Source organism: Oreochromis aureus, linkage group 22 (assembly GCF_013358895.1).
Source record: "Oreochromis aureus strain Israel breed Guangdong linkage group 22, ZZ_aureus, whole genome shotgun sequence".
Lineage (NCBI taxonomy): Eukaryota > Metazoa > Chordata > Actinopteri > Cichliformes > Cichlidae > Oreochromis > Oreochromis aureus.
This window is the reverse complement of record NC_052962.1, coordinates 36,390,458-36,410,037: the sequence shown is the minus strand read 5'-3', so window position 1 is coordinate 36,410,037 and position 19,580 is coordinate 36,390,458. Positions and strand designations below refer to the sequence as shown.

General features: G+C 40.0%; 1 long non-coding RNA gene and 1 gene segment (V, D, J or C); one reads left to right on the top strand and one right to left on the bottom strand.

Annotated features, from left to right (window-relative positions):
* The window catches only part of LOC116317924, a 51,353-nt gene extending 32,302 nt beyond the window's left edge, over window positions 1-19,051 (bottom strand). The window contains 2 exon segments of the V gene segment in view: window positions 18,583-18,892; window positions 19,000-19,051. Coding sequence covers window positions 18,583-18,892; window positions 19,000-19,051 — 362 coding nt within the window.
* Window positions 4,260-7,017, top strand: LOC120435482. 4 transcript variants are annotated; one of them, XR_005609761.1, is made up of 4 exons: window positions 4,260-4,538; window positions 5,233-5,305; window positions 6,252-6,510; window positions 6,608-7,017. It is a non-coding gene; the product is annotated as an uncharacterized LOC120435482 (long non-coding RNA). The 4 variants fall into 4 exon arrangements; XR_005609760.1 differs by having other exon boundaries at window positions 4,260-5,305; window positions 6,252-6,485; XR_005609759.1 differs by having other exon boundaries at window positions 4,260-5,305; window positions 6,252-6,494.
* Window positions 19,052-19,580: the final 529 nt, after the last annotated feature.

Genomic DNA, 19,580 nt, shown 5'->3' with positions numbered 1-19,580 from the left:
ACCAGAGGACACCCCCAGGGCTCTGTCTGTGCTTAAGGCTGTACACCCCGGGGTTTTGCTTTGCTTGCTTTCTGCTATGTAATTCTCTTGCTAAATGTCTGTATGTATTTTTCCTGCTGTTCATATGATTCAGTGTATTAAACTCTGTTCCAAGAATTCTACTCTTTTACAGATCATCTTTTTGAGTGTCTTGATTTTAATTGGATCTAAAGAGGTTGGATCTCCACATCGTTGGTGGGAGAAGGTTATCAGGATGGCTTCAAAATTTGCGACCACAGTGTCCTCCTATACCATAAAACAATAAGACAAGGCACGGCCTCTCCCATGCTCCCAGGATGTGGGTGTGAAAGCCAGAGTGCTCTGGAATGCACACAAAGTTTGCAGACTATTAAGGATCAAACCTCTACCAATCTACAACTAATTATAAAACTCTAAGCGTATATAAGTAGATATTTCTAAGCATAAATGACAATCAACAATACAAAACCTAACAGTAATAAAGTTAACCATCTGTAACTGAAAAGGAGTGACACTGGTTTCAACACAGTATGTGTCTCACATTGTATACACATTCTCACAGTAATCTTCAACATTTTCCCAACAACACAGTGTAATTGGATCACCAACACATAGCCTGTAAACACAGTTTCCTTCACATAAAAACCAGTAATCCTGTAGTTGAAAAACATTAACCAATGGTGTGTCATGCTGTAAATCACATGATTAAACCTCTGCTGTAGAAAAGGTGATGTAAATGTTAGTGCAGCGCAGGTGTATGCACACTTTCTCACAGTGATCTCTGCATTGTGAGCAATACAAGGTCATGAATAACACTGGTAAATTCACAGACACAGAAAGTGGCAATTAAAAGGTTAAGTCATGCAACCTACGATGTTGCTGCACATTTCTGTTCCTGTAAAAACAGAGAAACACGCATAGATACATCCACCCTTTTGTCATGTCCGGGTGGAGGTGCAACCTCACATGTTGGCATTAAGTCAGTCAAGTCAGTCAATTCCTGTCAATCCTGTCAGGTCTCCATTTTTTTTATTATTTATTCATTGCTGATAGTGGAATCTGTCGTCGCATTAAGTTTCTCACCGTCAGCAATATGATGCCATTTTAAAAAGAAAAAGAAGAATTTAGACTGGATTACCTGGATTGCCGAATTCTTTTAGACAGGGACTCACTTTCTGATTGTGTCCCAAATAAGTGGCTTTCTCCAGAACCCATTTTAATGTAGAAAAGCTCACTTGCAATGGTTTTCCCGGCATGTGTCGTATAGCGCTTTCCTTTCTAATCTGCAGATCTGCTCTGACGACAGAGATTATCAAACAAAACTTTCAGTGCACTGTGAAAGTATCAAAATAAGACATAAAAAGGCCTTGTTAAGTCATGACACATGCTCCTCATCTCAGGAAGGTAAACCATACCAAACCTAATTGACAGGTTCAACTTTGCAACAAAAGAAAAATCATCAACCAGATTAATCCCAAAACATTCATCCATCAGCCACACACCACACAACACAACCGTATTGTCTTATTAGATATGAGTTTCTTCCCCAGGTCTGTGCTTTTCACTCATTTAGGTCACTAGGGATGGAAATGAAAAACCGGTTCTTATTGACAACCGGTTCCCACTGTTTCAATTCCTTGGAATTGTTTGGCATTTTTGCAAACGATTCCCCTATCGATTCCAGTCGCCCTGAATGACGTCACCACGTTGTGGAGAGTCATTTACCTGGCAGGAAACACGGTGCCTAAGCGGCTCAAATGCTCAAAAGTTTGGTTATACTTTACGAGAACGGATGACAACAGGGCAATTTGCAATACTTGCAAAGTAGATATTTCATTTAAGGGAGGAAACACTACGAATATGCAAAAGCATTTGCTCACAAAACACGCGATGAACTTAAATGAATGTCATGTCTTTAATTCCGCTCCGGACTCGTGAATCTCGCCCAGCAGCAGCGGTATCGTTTGCACGTCCTCTCCCGTTAATGCGGCAGGTAAATAATCAACTAACAGTGCATATTATGTTAGCGCGAGTTTGGCTGGCTCAGATGCTGGCAGTTCTCACTGCAGCCTATCGGTAGCGTCTCCTTTCAGGCCAGGAGAGACGAATGTCACCAAGCAGTGACTAAGTTTGTGGTCAAAGGCTTGCACCCATTTGCCACAGCAGATGCCCCGATTTTCGGTAAGTGAATATGTTTAATTGTAGGCAGGGACATTACTGGATATTCTTGTGTAATTGCTACAGAATAATTTATGTTATGTTAAGAATATTTATTTTATTATTTTACATTTACAATTTTTTTTTCCTGGGGACCCTGTGACACCCCTTTGAAGAGCCGTAGGCTGTGGATCTCTTAAGATCTCACTGTTGGGTTTGTAAGGCCATGTTACTCCTAAATTTCTATCTTGTTCAAAGAGAAGATATAAAACAAAGTTCTAAGCTAATCGACCTTAGTGTTCTCCTTTTTTTTAAAAAAGAATCGATAAAGAATCGAATCGTTAAACAGAATCGAAAATGGAATCGGAATTGTAAAAATCTTATCAATTCCCATCTCTTTAGGTCACAGACCTGACCATTTTATTTAGCTTTCCTTTTTTTCCATCTTGAAACATGTGACATGTCGTCGTGTATTTCACAAAACAAGTTTGTTCTTATGTATTCAGAGGTGTGTATCTGGGTGCAGGATTCACCCATACATCAGAAACAGGAAACTCTGTCCTTCAGAGTCTCCACTCTAACAGACTCTAATACATCCTATTCACTTGTGTTATAATCCAGTCACCTTTCCCTAATCTAATAACAATCAACTAATTTGCATATCAGCTCATAACCCACTAAATTGACAGGACAACAGAAATACATTTGCAAAATATTATCACAAAAGAGAATTTCCTTCATACAGTAAATTACTTGTGCTGCACCAATCAAGCAGAAAACATCTCACAATTTACTATATTAACTACTACATTTATTGGCTGATCACTGGTTGGTCAAACCAGAATCTTTTTTCCTTTTACAAAAGTTAAACGGTTGTCCTGCAACCTGTTATCAGCAGTGGATAAATTCGACATTTGATAACAAAACCTGTCTGTTAAGTTTTCCCTGCTATAATTTAATCATTTTTCCTAATATACTATTAGTCCCCTGGTCTCTTTATTACTTTTCATCTCTCTAAGTGACTTGGACAAGACGATAAACAGAATCAGATGCTTAAGATGGTGTCTAATCTTCATGAGCTTTATTGTATTTGTAAGTGTTAGTATGGTTAATGCATTTTCTGTTTGTGTGTGTGATTTTGTATGTCTCTCTTTGCAGTGTTTCAGACTCCTTCTCAAGTTTCCCACTTAAGCAGTCAGTTTTCTTTTTCCCAGGTTTCTAACCAAATTCGATGTCCCACATTAAATAACAGCATTCCTCTGTGTCCTCACCTATTCCATCTAGCACTTGGTCTCCTCTCTCACTCAAAGCAGTGTAGCAGCAGATCAGCTTCGTCCTGTGCAACTCCCCACTGTCTCTTTCATTGCCATTCCACTCCAAACATGGCAAATGTCAACCTCAGACAGTCTCCTCAAAGGTCCTTCACGCACAGTGAAACACAGTGCTATTCATCCAGTCAGTCAGGATAATGGGTTTTCTCTTCTTCTCTGATGCCGTTTGCACACACTGCTGCTGCACACACTCTCTCTGCTCAGGAGTCTGCTGTCTCTTGGACTGACAGTAAATGTACTGTTTATAAGATTTGGGGAAACCTGCAGTCAGCTGAGACTGAAGAAGTCACTTGGATGAGTAACAAAACTTTTCTCCCACAAAACGCTACGTCCAGATGAACAGAATCAACTTTTGGAGATTTACTTAACTGGATGATTGAGCATGTATCAAGACGAAAATCAGGCTACCAGTGACATTGCATCACCCCCGTTAACAAAACCTCAGTGGCTTCAAGCGTAGGCTTAGCCTCTACAAGAACATTTGAACTTTTTTCTCCTTTTTTTCTTGTTTGTTTTGTAAGGAACTAACTCTGTAACTGAACAGCTCCACTCTCCTTTCTACTCAATCCACTCTACAACAACAGTCTCCTGCTTCCCTTTCCAAACACTCTTACAGATTCATCCATATCCTGGGGCATGAGGCAAGATCAGCAAATTCCGCTTTCTTTTATGTAACAAAAGTGAACAGGCGTTACAAACATCGCTGAGATTACATCAGTATATAAAGCGCATGTGTGGCACCCCTGTGAGGGAATGACCACATTAATATTATTTTGTGCAAAACACTCATGTAACGGGACATTTTTCATTACTATATGTATTTATTTTCAGTTTCTTTAAAAGGATGGAAAATCCATGTAGCAGGAATTCATTTTATGTTAGAAAGTAGTGAGGGCGGAACTTTGGTGGTTGCTCCGGGGTTTCGGGGTGCAGTAAGTGGAGCCCACCTTCCGCTGCTTCCTCAGACACGTTCTGGAGGAAAGCAGAGACGCATCGTGTCTTCCTTACTCCGCTCTTCACCTGCTTTTACAGGTCGGTAAATGGTGCTCGCACCGAAAACTTTGTTTATTGTTACCATGGTTACCCACGTTAACGCGAATGAGAGAGTTAAGGCGGTCCGCCCGAGTTATTTATATGTAAACACGGGAGAAACCAGAGGAGTGTCCCGTGCGGCCGCATCGCGAGCCCGCTCGTTAAGTAGAGCGCTCGTGAAGCAGAGTCAGTACGCTCCTATGCTCTGTGCAAATGTGTTGTAATGTTCCGATCAAACCAGTTCTGTGAGATGTGAATGTTAATAGTTATGTTAAAGTGACTGAGTAGATTAGCTAGTGTAACACAAGCACTCTGAGCAACTCTGTGTAGCTAACAGAGGCATTCACAGTTAATTAAATAAGCTGGGTTTCATGATACACTAAATAGTGATTTTGCCAGTAAATTACTGAAGGAAACAAATGTGATGTATTTACTGATGCTGTTATTGAATATAACTGTTTAGCCAGTAAGACACTGTAGAAGACAATGTGATGTGTTTATTGATATGGTAAAGGAATGTAACTGTTATGTAAAGAAGTGTGAATTTGAGAAACTGAACCAGTTACAGAGAGTATATTTCACTGAGGTTGTGAAATAAGTAAATGTAATTGATGTGAATGAGGAACCAACTGATTAGTATTTTGAAAGCTCATGTTTAGTGTTATATAGCATTTATTTGTGTAAAATAAATCAGACTCAGACACGTTCTGGAGGAAAGCAGAGACGCATCGTGTCTTCCTTACTCCGCTCTTCACCTGCTTTTACAGGTAACATATTTGTCATCGTGGTCTTCATCTTTGGGACCCGTAACACATGAACTACTGAGCGGGGATTTGAAAGTGGGCGGGGCTTTGTGTCATGGTCTGACAGACACTGGGTTAGATGTAGCCAGATGGGCTACTCGCCTCTCTCTTCCTTTCTCTCTCTCCCTCTCTCACTTGCTTTACCATCCTCTCTCTTTCTTTCGCTCTTTTAAGCGGTCGTTCTTCGCTGTCACGTGACTGGGTTAATTGGGAACCCACCTGCACATTGATTGTAGGGCAGCGCCGGTCCATATAAAGGGAAGCCGCTGTTCTAAGAAACCGTCCTAATTTGGCAAATCGTACTGTCTGTATTATAATTTCACAGCGACTTTTGACTAATCCTAACCATAACCATAAGAAATATTAACAATGGGTTAAAAAAATGATGTAAATTTGGGGTTTGTGTTATGTGCATGCACTGCGCATGTGCAGAAACAACGGGTAGGATGGTTTTTGAGGTAGGATAGATTCCCAGAACACCGGTTTTCTTCTGGTTTATTCCTCCTGTGCTTTTGGCAAAATGCAGCAATAAATGCTGACACACTGCTAGGGATCAATACAGCGAGTTGATCAGATCGCATGACAGCTACAGGTAGGCTCTTGCTTGACCTCCAATTCCCTCGGAGTATCGGAATTTATAGTAATATTTTTGCGGCCCCGTTGTAGCACGGCCATTTCTCTCTTTTTAGTCCAGCCGTCACGGAGAGAGGTGCTCGAGATATTTCTAGCAGCACAGTATAGGACCTCCGTTCCTGCGGTCAAACTATTTTTATTCGCTCAAACTAGTCGCTGTTTCAGGGTTCCTCCTCAGTGGTGCTGCTGTCTTGTTTATTGCCTTTGTGTACTGTCTTACTGTTTTGCTCCTGCCGTTTTGTCTCGCCTCATCAGGGCTTTCGATTTTTGTTTTTAGGTGGGCTTACCTTTCTTGGTTTGCCTGGTTTTATTTAGCCCATTCTGGACTATTTTCTGCACTTCCGCTTCCATGGCTGGCTAGAGCGACCTTCCGCTGTGTATTGTGCTGGTGCTAGGAATCCGACATTGCCTCCGCTCTTTGGTCCCAGTTTGCGGGGAGCTGCATGGGACTGTGATTGAGGCTGTGACAATCATAACCAGCACCAGCTGTGGGTTGACTCGCAGAGTACAAGTAATTCCTGTGTGTGTGATTAAAGGTTGAAGTTTATTTTATTTTTTTTGTGATATGTAGCGAGTCTGAGGCTCGGTGTCCTTTTACCCTTTTAACGTGTTGTCCTGTGCTTTTATTTTTAGTGAACGGAGGACGCGCCAGTGGCCCTGGAACTGTAGGTGGTGGGTCGTTTTCACACTTTCCTTTTTTTTGTACAGCACTGGGTGCAGGCTGTAGTGATTTCTCCATGTGATTTTCTTTTGGGTCCACAGCTGCTGTTAAGTCCTAGTTCAATTACTGTTTTATTGTAATTTATGACAATTTCAGCAACGGCGCTACATTCAGTTTTCCTACTGTTTTATTCTTCATTTAATTTCTAGAATTATAAATAAAACTGAGATATTTGTGCCAACCTGCGTCAGTGTGCATCCCTGAACCTGTGTGTGGTTTTGATGGTTATTTTGTCATGATCCTGGGTCTTTTGACCCAGTGTTTTCTATTATTGTAATGTATTTTGGTTCTAGTTTTCTATTTCTTTGGTTGTTGGTTCTGTCCTTCCTCAGTTTAGTGTTTAGTCGTTTCTGCCTGTGTATTCCTGTGTCAAGTCTGTGTTTCTTAGTCTGTGTCTGTGTGAGTTCCTGCTTTATTTTTTAGTGTTTCCAGTTTCACCTCCCCTTGTCTCGTTATGTCCAATTACTCACAGCCGTGCCTCCTTCCTGTTTCCCATTCCCTGATTGCCCTGTGTGTATTTAAGCCCAGTGTTTTCTCATGTGCGTTGCTGGTTCGTCTGTGTATTCTCCTCCGTCATCTCTCGTAGTCTCTCCATGTCTCACTGCATCTCGGTGCGTGTGTCTCTAGGTTTCAGGTTTGTTTTCTATGCTTAGTTTTTCCCAGTTTAGGTTTTATTCAGGTCTGTTTTTCACCTCACTCACCTTTGTTATATTGAGTACGCTCCCTCAATAAAGCTTCCTCACCTCAGTTGTGCTGCATCTTGGGTCCTAACAATTCCATACGGCTCGCCTCACAAACCGTGACATATTTCTCCTATTCTCAAAAGATTTTATATTTCCTGGGGGTGAAATTCCCCTAGGTGGCGTTGTCCTTCCAATAGTGTTATCTAACCCAGCGGTCCCGAACCCCCAGGCCATGGACTGGTACCGGTCCGTGACCCGCTTGGTACCGGGCCGCGAGACTTGAGGCTTGGGTGTGAAATGTATGGTTTTCAGGGTTTTTTATCGGTTTTTAGCATTATAGCGAACAGAAGCAATATTGAAATGTATTAACTTTATTTTACTATAGTATTTTTTCTCTCTTATTTTCTTTGCTAAATGTACCTGTATATTGTTTATATGATCTAAATAAATTAACAATAAACAATTTCTTTTTGTTCTCAGATCAAATAAAACAATTCCATCTCAAATACTTTTTTTTCCACATAATGAAAGTATTTTTGTAGAAATTAAAACTCTTTGCAAGTAAATTATTGTTTTATCATATATCCTGCATAATTTAAAATACTAAAATATTAAAACCATACTAAATATAGAAGAATGTATTAAAACTATCACAGTAAAGCTCCTGTTAAGTAAAGGTGGTATGAATAATTTGTTTTACACAGATGAGTAAAACTTTGGGTTTCAAGTCCTTTCACTCTAATTACCACTGGAGCAAAGCTAAGTTAGAAAAATTAAATGTAATGCAGGGCTGTAGAGTGCGACCAATTTGGTCGCAAGTGCGATTAAAAATAATCTCAGGTCGCACCAGTACGACCAACTATCCGAGTAAAAAAACATAAAAATAATAAAATACTCTCCGCAACTCTGAAACTCTCCCTGTGGTCAACAACTGACACACATTATGTCCCTATCGTGGTCTAAACCAATCAGAGATAATCGGGGTGGGACCTGTTGTGGAAGTTTTCCACTTAAATAAAGCTTGCAGACGAGCGGTGAGCGGTAGCTAACATTTTTTAATCCAAACACACAAAGAACATACAACCAAGCTTGATGGAGAGCCTGCATGACCACGGGGCAGGTCAGCAGAGTCTCCATCAAGCTTGGTTGTATGTTCTTTGTGTTATTCTCAGAATTCTGAGATTAAAGTCAGAATTCTTTTTTTTTTCTTTCCAGTGGCCCTAATCCTCTTCCGTATTTTTGCGCTGATTCTGAGCTGCAAGTTTTGTCTCTCTCCAAGCAAAATTGACTGAATCAGCAGCAAAAGAAGCAACAAACTATGCTTCACATCTGATAAACATCATCATGAATTCCCTCTTACTTTACTGTTTTGTTTCCACCAAGATAAAAATTGCACTTCATGCACAGCTCTCTCTCTCTCTCTCTCTGTACTTCAAGAACAGTTTCCCATCTCAAATCTCTGTTTTCTGCATTATTCCTTCGCTTATTACCCACCAGTCTACCGTTGTTTACAGCGCTGTCAGCCTCAGTCTTTTTTTTCTTTTTTTCTTTTACTTAAATAACTTCGGACAAGAAAGCCTATTTCCTGTTGTTCAATACTGAAGAAATGTAAACTTTTTTAAAATTATGCAAAATTGCAGAATATTTTTAAGATTATCTGCTATAAAAAGCCAGGCCAGGAATATCTCCTTCACGTTTTCTGTTTTTTATTCTCAGTTACTTTGACACATGGGCATTGTTAGGATTGATATTTTTTATATTGTCATTTGTGCTAAAATATATAGATATATAACCATTGCCTTTATGTGTCCTAATATGGCTATCATTATGAAGAAAAAGACAGACAGGCAAAGGGGCTTTCTTTTGTTTACATTTACATCATGTACACTTATATTAAAGTTGGTTGGAGTTTTGAGCCATGGGTGGACATGACTCAAAAAGGGGGGAGAAGATCATAAACAACTTGATCCAATTTCCTTTAAAAAACTTTCTGCAGTGACAACAGGAAAGGAGAGGAGTTGTAAATGTAGATGATTCACCAGGTGACTCTATCACCTCACAGGATGTCTACAGTGAGAAGATTTGGGGGTTTGAAAGGGGTCATAAAGAGGAGTGTTGACCAGGCTACAGCTTTGAAGATAGCTGGAAGCTACATGGACAAACAAAAAACCAACTGATGTGTTTGAATGCCTATGTCTGCATACATTTGGATTGTAGTGGCATATTCTTTTGAGAATGTTGATTCTTGTTTTTGACTGTTGACATTCATTTGTTTCCTTGCAGGATGTAGTTTTCTGTGTGTGAGATGAATGAGAAGTAGGATAATTGCTAAGCACGTTTCGTACATGTATTAACTGTGAACTTTTGCAGCAATAGGAGGTGAATGATGTGAGGAGCTGTGTGTGAATGAAGCCTATACTGAACTGTCAAACACAAGGGTGCATAAGTGGAAATTTAAGTACAAAGTTGACAAAAAGGGGGACTGTTGGAGTCAAATTGTTAAATGTTGTCATTGTGTCACTTAAATGTGTAAGACTTAGTTCAAGCAGCATGGTCAAAGACATTCCTTTGTCTCTGACCACCTCTCCAGCCTGTTTGTTGGTGGGGGAGGCTGTAGTGTTTTATTATAGGGACATCCTATGTGAGGGTTCTGTTTTCTTGGTTAGTAAGCTTCCTGCTTTTATGACCCTTTTGATAAGCAGGAGGTCACACAAACGCACCACCAAACAAACATACACACTCACATACACACACACACGCGCAGTGTTTTAACCTTTTGTGACCATAGGGGGGTTTTACATCGAGTGGTGTTTGTGTTCTCAGAATAAAAAGCTGCAAGGAAGGCTGTTTATTTGAAGCTGGCTAGGAGACAGGTGAGGAGCGTTTAGCTCCAAGAGCCTGGTTCCGTCCAGCCTCCCTTGCTAGCCAGTAAAATTGCTGTTCATCTTGCTTCCTTGTCGTTAACGGGAATAAATTTCTAAACCAGCGGGGCCTGTGGAAGCGCAGACCCTGTGGAAGCACAGAGCAGCGATTACGGCGAAGCTGCTCCTCCGGCACCGATGCCAGAGGCGGCGGGATTCCTCCAGATCACTCGCTAACACTGTGGAGCATCAGCAGTGAGTCACGAATGTTAAAAAGCGTCTGTCGCTTATACACCAACAGGGAGTGGGTTTTCCAAGCTAGCAGGGACACCACTAAGAACACAATACACAAACATTGCAGAACTGAGAGAGAGACGGTGTGCCATAACACCCGGTGCCATCTCTGCATTCTTATTGCCAAAGAGTGCCAAAGCACTTTAAGCACAAGAACAAGATTTTTAGTTAATCATTTACAAATCAATATCGTCTGTATGGACAGCAATTTCCCCCCCAAAAAAGGGCACATGTAAAACCGCGGTGTTAAGCGATGCGGTTGAAAAAATGGGTGCGCCTAAGAAAGAAAGGCGCACCAGTCCAACCAAGGCAAAAAGTTATTCTAGAGCCCTGTAATGTTAAAGATAATTAGAACATGAAGGCACTGCTTAGCTTAACTGAAAACAATTCTGGGATTTGTTTTTTGAACTTTAGCATTACCGTTGAACAAATTAAACACCAGGAGAATAACAAAGTGAAAGATGAAACATCGACCAAATCATTTTAACAATGTTCATGTTTGAAAATATACAGCTTAATAAAAACAGGTTGACTTTATTTGCACAACAAGATCGTGTGAGTTGATAAGAAGGTTCATTTTTGGTATAGAGGAGTTTATTTGTTTTGGATGTGAGCAATGCCAAAACAAGAAAACAGGTCCTTATATTCCCCAATCATCCCAAACAGAAAATGAAAAGTAAACCAAAGACGAGTTTCTAAGCAATGCTCTTAACCAGGAAAGTGTTTCAACAAAAATCGCCTTTCACTCCTTAACTGCTGCAATGTTTACATTTTACTGTTTAAAATGACTATTTACAGTGCACAAGTTTACTCTCACAAATTAAACCCTTTTTGGGTGAAAAAAAGATGGAGGACCTGTACTACTGTGTGTGTGTGTGTGTGTGTGTGTGTGTGTGTGTGTGTGTGTCCTCAGTGAACTCTATCAGTCTCTGCAGTATCTTCCAGCTGCAGCAGTCACTTCAGTTTCTGTTCAGTCTGACTGAGGGAGGTTTTTGTACGACTGTTTTTCACTGTGTGAACACCCACTGACTGTTAGGATAGTGAAAACTCAGACAGTAATAAACTGCTGCATCTTCAGCCTGGACTCCACTGATGGTCAGAGTGAAGTCAGAGTTTGATCCACTGCCTGTAAAACGAGCTGGAATTCCTGATTGCCGAGTGCTAGCATAGGTAATGAGGAGTTTAGGAACTCCTCCATCTTTCTGTTGGTACCAGGCTAAATGGTTGTTGCCATGAACATTCTGACTGGTCCTACACTTGATGCTCACAGTTCCTCCCACAGCAGAGCTCACTGCTCCAGGCTGAGTCACTGTGATCTGTCCTCTGGACTCTGAGGATACAGAGACAAAAACATAAAGCAGCTTCATGGTTTTGTGGGCTTCATTTCAGAGGGACAGATGTTGATAGAGGAGAGGAGTTTGATTCTCTGGACTTTACCTGTGAAGCAGCAGCAGAGGAGAGTCCAGATGAGGACGCAGATCAAAGTCATGTTTTTGATGAGGAGGATTTCTGTGGCTTCTGTTGTGATGAAGGACAGCTGTCAGTCATCCAGTGTTCAACTCTCAGGACTATAAACTCTCCCAGAGCACTGGAGCATGGTGCTGCTGATGCAAAGTGCCTCTCTGGAAAATGAACTGACTGACTCTAGCAGGACTTGTTTAAAAAGAGTTTTCACAGTATATTTGGAATGTGACTCAACTGAACACTGTAGAATTCATAGACAGGTAATAAATAAAGAAAAACTCGACCCCTACAATGAAGTGATGTGAAAGCTGTGTAAATTTGAACAGATGTGTTAGAGCTCACGTTTATCCTCCAGTATCATCACCATCATTGACACCGAATGTGGGGACATAGTCAAAATCGTAATTATAATACTTTTAAATAAAAAAAACTGGAGAATCCGTCCCAAAGAGCACTGAAGCTTTTATATTCGGTGTTAACTCAACAATGTAAACAAACACTTTTTTAGTTTTCGCTCCTTTGTTGTGACATATCTCACTTTGTTGATTATATTTCCATGACATTATTCTGCAGTGACAAAGTCTGCAGACATGATGAGCCAACACCTTTTTAATTCCCAAGCAGTTGAGGGAGAGAGGACATTCAGTGGGGCACTGATACGTGTCTCTAAAGATGAATAGCAGCCCTCTTTAAATACAGTCAAACAGAGGCATTTCCACAGTTGTTGTTTACACCCTTGACCCCTCCAAGAGAGGGAGAGAGTTTACAACTTTATCTCCTCTTTCAGTGTCACATAGAGACTGCTCCTTCCCTCTTCACCACATCCTCAAAGACCTGATTAACAAAAGACTTCACCACCTGTTGAATTCTCCCCCTCTGGGTGTCACCAACTTTCTCACGATGCCTGACTTTGTGCAATAGAGTAAAAGCTGAATGCTTCCCCACATGTGAACCTTGAAGTGACCCAAAAGTGATATTACTAAAACATGTGACAAATTCATAAAATAAAAGAAATTTCCAGCACATTTCCACTCTTTGGATTACTCTGCTAATCACATCAATAACAGACATTTCTTTTCTGACATTCTGTATATCACATCAACAACATTGTACACTCAAAGAGGTTTCACTATATGCATCCTCACTTCACTATTCTCCTCTCCACCCTTTTGTTCATCTCCAATCATCCTCATAGCCTAAACTTCCATATGCAAAAGATAACAATAATGATAAAAGGAAAAAAACTTCCCAAAAATATCAAAGCATCTGCTTTGTCAGTTCCTACTCTAGCTCACCCTGTTATTTTAGAATGTTTTCTACCAACTTCACTACCCAAGATGGTAAAAATAGCTAACTCGGTGAAAACACGTTATTCAAAAATGTCTTAGAGACTAGGTCTCTTAGGTCATGTGAGCAGGGTTTACCGGCTGGTTTTAAAGGGTTAAAAGAGCCATTGTGGGGAAGACACTGGGACTCTCTCTCGCACTGCTTTTTCGCTTCATTCACGTAAGCCTTGTGCTTACACTGAGCAGAGGAGGGAGGGGTGGTGGTTACACTCACAGTAGCACAGGGACAGAGTGGGAGGGGAAGAGAGAGAAAGAGAGCCAGGCACAACAACGTCACATTAGAAAGGTATAGTAATCATCCACAACTATTTTCAGTTGCAGATGATAAAGGACTCAGAAAGTTTATTCATGCAGGCCCATATGACAGAGAATATGCATCTTCTTTTTGTTTTCATATTTTAATTTATATTTAATTGTGTTGTGGTTTGCAGTGTTTTGTGTTGTTTCACTTTAAATTTGTTTAAAAGGAAAAAGCTGAAAATTTAAATAGTTAAAAGTTGAAACGTGAATAGTTGGTTTTTGTATTATATGACTTATTTATTAATTTTTATCTGGAGTGAATAAATAAAAGTATATTTACGCATACCACTGCATATATTTATATATAAAGATATATAAATAAAACCACTTTTTTTTTTACATTAGTAATTCCTTTTGTGCATAATTTTATATTATTGTTAATAATAAATCAATTAAAGCAACAAAACAACCTGAAGAGCCGGTTCTCTAAAAAGAGCCGGAAATCCCATCACTATCATGTACGAGTCAGACTTTAGTGACTTTGACACTGGTTTATAAAATGTTGCACTTTCTTCCTTCTTTATGTGGTTTGGACATATTTCAGTGCTGTTATTTCTGTGCTGAGAGGGAAGCGAAACAATGTGTGAGTGACTGTTGGAGAAGAAAAACATCTGACAGAAACTGTTACTTGTTCTCTAAGCTGATTGGTGTCTCCTAGGTGATGTCCGTCCCACCCTGACGGTGCTGCCGCCCTCGAGTAAGGAGCTGGAGCAGGGGAATGCCACGCTCACATGTCTGGCCAACAAGGGCTTTCCCTTCTGTTTGCTGTAAATTGTAAAGTGTAAATTGTGTTTGCTTATAAATAATTTGTATTAATATGTATCATGTTGATAACAATAATGATGATGTTTGTAAATAAAAATATTATATTTATTAATCATGTAATTTATATAATAATGTAATTTTCCTGCACCTGTAATAGACATGCACATGACGTCCAACAATGACCCAGTCCAAAGTTTAAATGTTGAACGTCAGACTGACATCCAGATTGGGTCAGGGTTGGAGCGATGGACCCAACATAGACCCGATCTGCATGTTTATCTGATGTCCACTGCTCCCTTTATGGGTCACCACAGTGGTCATCTTCTACATCCATGAACAAACTCTGAGATCTTCCACTTTCCCTCCTGCCTAGAAGCTTCATATCACCTGAGCTTTCTTAGGTGTAATCATTCTAATCTTTGATGTTCTCATTTATAATCTTATCCATCCTGGACACTCCTAATGGAAATCTCTGCCACCTCCACCACGGCCTCCTGTCTTTGAAATTTGGATCCAATTTTTTTTTAAATCATTTTAGACATTTCTGCTTCTTTTATCTGATATTTTTAATTAACCGTTTAAACAGAAATATGTGAAATAAATACAATGTCTCCTTACAAGTTTGATGGAGTTTGGCAATCTGTTGCCAAGGTTGCTGAGCTTCGAGAGGGAAGTGAAACACTGAACAGTTTCTCTTTCTTTCTCTGCAATGGGTGCTGACATCCGACAGTGAGGATACAAGGCTACAGTCCTGTGTCCTGTGCCATCCAAAGCAATGGACAGTGCACACAGCAGATGAAGAAGAGAATGTAGGCAGGGTGGAGTGGGTGGAGACAAGTGTCAGGGATGATTTGTGACAGAAGGAAGATCTGCTATGATATATGGTTAGGAGACGAGGGCACTGACAAAAAGACAGCAGGCTGATTTCATGGTGGCACAGGTGAAGATGTTTAGCTTTTCACTGGGAGTGACCATAGTTAAGGTCAAAGGCCAGTGATGATTCATTCATGTGTTTTAGAAAATGCTTTATATTTGACTCCATACAGAATCATTAAGATTCAAGATTCAAAATGTCTATTGTCATGTGTACAGAAGAAATAGCATTTCTCTGTGCAATGATATTCTTCCTTTGCTGTCCATACACAAATACCAAGTTAGGTTACAAAAGGATACAAATAAGACGAGATATTAAGCTTAATAAGTTAAAAATAAGGATAAAAAAATAGTTAAAGATAAATAAATAAGTACAAAATATGTAAATGAAAACAAGTGAGGCGTGCGGTTGTCAGTGTAAAAGGATGTACAAAGTACTTGGTGTGCTAATTGTCCTGATGTGCAAATTGCAGTTGAGGTAGGTCACCTGTTCAGGAGTCTCATGGCAGTGGGGAAGAAGGAGTTGTTGAGTCGAGATGTTTTGGATTTCACACTAAACCTTCGTCTTGAGGGCAGAAGTGTAAACAGTCCGTGTTGGGGGTGTGTGGGGTCTCTAATGATGGAGGCAGCTCTCCTCTGGACTCTGCGATGGTAGATGCTCTGCAGAGAGGGCAGCGGGGTCCTGGTGATCTTCTCCGCAGTTGTTATCACTCTCTGCAGGCGTTTGCGGTCCATAGCAGTAGTGCTGCCGTACCATCCAGTGATGCAGCTGGTCAGTGTGCTCCCCACAGTGCAGCTGTAGAAGCTGCTGAAGATGTTGGCCAGCATACCAAATTTCCTCGGCCTCCTCAGGAAATACAGCCGCTGCTGAGCCTTCTTGACCAGCTGTGTGGTGTTCAGTGTCCAGGTGAGGTCCTCACTGATGTGAACGCCCAGGTATGTAAAGCTGCTCACCCTCTCCACTTCACTCTCCTGGATAAACAGCAGCTAGTGAGGCCTCTTCTTCTTCCTCATGTCCACTATCATCTCCTTTGTTTTATCAGTGTTGAGGGTGAGGTTGTTTTCCTCATACCATGACACCAGACTGGCCACCTCTCTCATGTAAGCCACTTCGTCCCCTCCAGTAATGCGACTGGTCACTGCAGTGTCGTCCGCAAACTTCAATATGATGTTGTCTTTGTTGGAGGTGACACAGTCGTGAGTGTACAGGGTATAGAGGATGGGGCTGTGAAACTCCAGCGTTTGTGGTAATGCTGGCTGAAGTCCTGATGCCGATCCTGACAGACTGAGGCCTGTCAGTCAAAAAGTACAGAATAAACTGATGAAAACATAACTTAAATTAAAAAAAATATTGCTTTTTAAAAGAACTATCACAGAGCAGGTAAAAGTATTGGAATGTTTTAAAAACGTATTTGATAAAAATGTTTGAAAGAGATGAAATGAAAGTCAGTTCACTTTGGTTTAATATACCAAATGTAAAATATATGAAAAAAACAAATAAAATCTGAAATGAAATTATTTCAGTGTTGTTTTTGTTTTTGAATCTGTTCAGATTGCTATATTGCCAAAATTAAAATTGTATATTTTATGGTATTTTGTGTAACTAAAGCTGTTGATCAGTTCCTCTTCAGCTGTTTGAGGTTTTTGTACGGCGTTGTATCACTGTGTGAGTGGGTAGCTGTTGTGCTGCTGACAGTAATAAACTCCTGCATCTTCAGTATGAACTCCACTGATGATCAGAGTGAAGTCAGTCTGAACTGCTGTCGCCCGAAAACGATCTGGAACCCCAGACTGACGAGCTCTAGTATCATAGATCAGGAGTTTAGGAGCTTTTCCAGATTTCTGAAGGTACCAGTCAATGTCATCACCTATAGTTGTACTGGATTTACATCTGATAGAGACAGTCTGTCCTAGAACAACAGACTGAGCTTCAGGAGTCTGAGTCAGGATGATTTCTGCTGTTGAACCTGAAAACATGAAAAGAAGAGAAGAGTTATTGAGACAAATCGAACTCAGAGAAAGATGATCAAACATTCAAGGATCATTCCTTTAACATGGAGAACAGATGGAAGAAGGTCAGTGCTGCTTGTTTCAGAGTTTCTCCATCATAGCAGAACATCATTGTGGTGAACCTGGCTGCATGCTGAAGCAAAGTTTTCAGTCATCTTTCTTCATTGTGTCATCCTGTGTCATGTGACATGTTCATCCTGCTTTTTTTTCCTTTGTCTTTTTTTAATTTAAGTTTAATTTAGGAAGTAAAGATATTCCAAAACAGGAACATGTATATTTACTTAAGTATCCAAATCTCAACAATGTTTTGTCAATTTGTGTTTAAAAGGTTAAACTTGAACAATTATTCTTTTCCTAATTTCTTCCATAATTTACTTTCAGAGAGTGTGTGATGACTCATGCTTTGGTATTTATGAATATAAATAATTATAGAAAGATTTACATATAAACATTATTGTTACATTTCTTAAAAACGTATCACTGTGGTGATTGCAGCGCAAAGAGGTGAAGCCTCTTTGGGCATCTTTTCATCTTTGCTTTGTGGTTTTAGCCTTTAAATTTATATTATTAACTAGTAATTTAGTGTCAATGTATTTCAGTGTAACAATGAAGTAATGTAATTAGTAATGTAACTAATTACTTTCTCTGGCAAGGACTTAAGTAATTCTCTCCATTACTTTTGAACATGTGTAATACATTGCTTTCTTTGAATAATCACCCGAACACTGCACACTGCACTATTTACCTTCTAAGTCTCTAATTTCACCCTTGATTTTTTACTGCTTATTAATGAATGAAGCAAATATTAAATAAGAACATTTTTGGCTTATTTTGTGTTGTCAAAAAGGTCATACTAGTAGTTAGATACAATTAATAAACAGCATCAAAGTAAAAGATGAAGTAATGTTGCAATTTGTACATTTTCAGACAGAATACACAATATTATTTTCTGCCTTTTAATTAATATTTTTTATATCAGTATTAGCATTATTGCTATTTGATTTGGGGATCAGCCATCTGTAAAGGGTTTGGAGACTCATTGTTTTTGCAAGACTTTAATTATTTTGACTTTATCAAAATAAAAATAAAAATGTACTTGATGTGATTATGCGATTTGGATATCATTGCTTTTGGTGAAAGCTGTGTGTGTGTGTGTGTGTGTGTGTGTGTGTGTGTGTCCTCAGTGAACTGTATCAGTCTCTGAAGTATCTTCCAGCTGCAGCAGTCACTTCAGTTTCTGTTCAGTCTGACTGAGAGAGGTTTTTGTACGACTGTTTTTCACTGTGTGAACACATATTGACTGTTGATAACATGAAAACTCTGACAGTAATAAACTGCTGCATCTTCAGCCTGGACTCCACTGATGGTCAGAGTGAAGTCAGAGTTTGATCCACTGCCTGTAAAACGAGCTGGAATTCCTGATTGCCGAGTGCTAGCATAGTAAATGAGGAGTTTAGGAACTCCTCCATCTTTCTGTTGGTACCAGGCTAAATGGTTGTTGCCATGAACATCCTGACTGGTCCTACACTTGATGCTCACAGTTCCTCCCACAGCAGAGCTCACTGCTCCAGGCTGAGTCACTGTGATCTGTCCTCTGGACTCTGAGGATACAGAGACAAAAACATAAAGCAGCTTCATGGTTTTGTGGGCTTCATTTCAGAGGGACAGATGTTGATAGAGGAGAGGAGTTTGATTCTCTGGACTTTACCTGTGAAGCAGCAGCAGAGGAGAGTCCAGATGAGGACGCAGATCAAAGTCATGTTTTTGATGAGGAGGATTTCTGTGGCTTCTGTTGTGATGAAGGACAGCTGTCAGTCATCCAGTGTTCAACTCTCAGGACTATAAACTCTCCCAGAGCACTGGAGCATGGTGCTGCTGATGCAAAGTGCCTCTCTATGGAAATGAACTGACTGACTCTAGCAGGACTTGTTTAAAAAGAGTTTTTCACAGTATATTTGGAATGTGACTCAACTGAACACTGTAGAATTCATAGACAGGTAATAAATAAAGAAAAACTCGACCCCTACAATGAAGTGATGTGAAAGCTGTGTAAATTTGAACAGATGTGTTAGAGCTCACGTTTATCCTCCAGTATCATCACCATCATTGACACCGAATGTGGGGACATAATCAAAATCGTAATTATAATACTTTTAAATAACAAAAACTGGAGAATCCGTCCCAAAGAGCACTGAAGCTTTTATATTCGGTGTTAACTCAACAATGTAAACAAACATTTTTTCAGTTTTCGCTCCTTTGTTGTGACATATCTCACTTTGTCACTGCAGA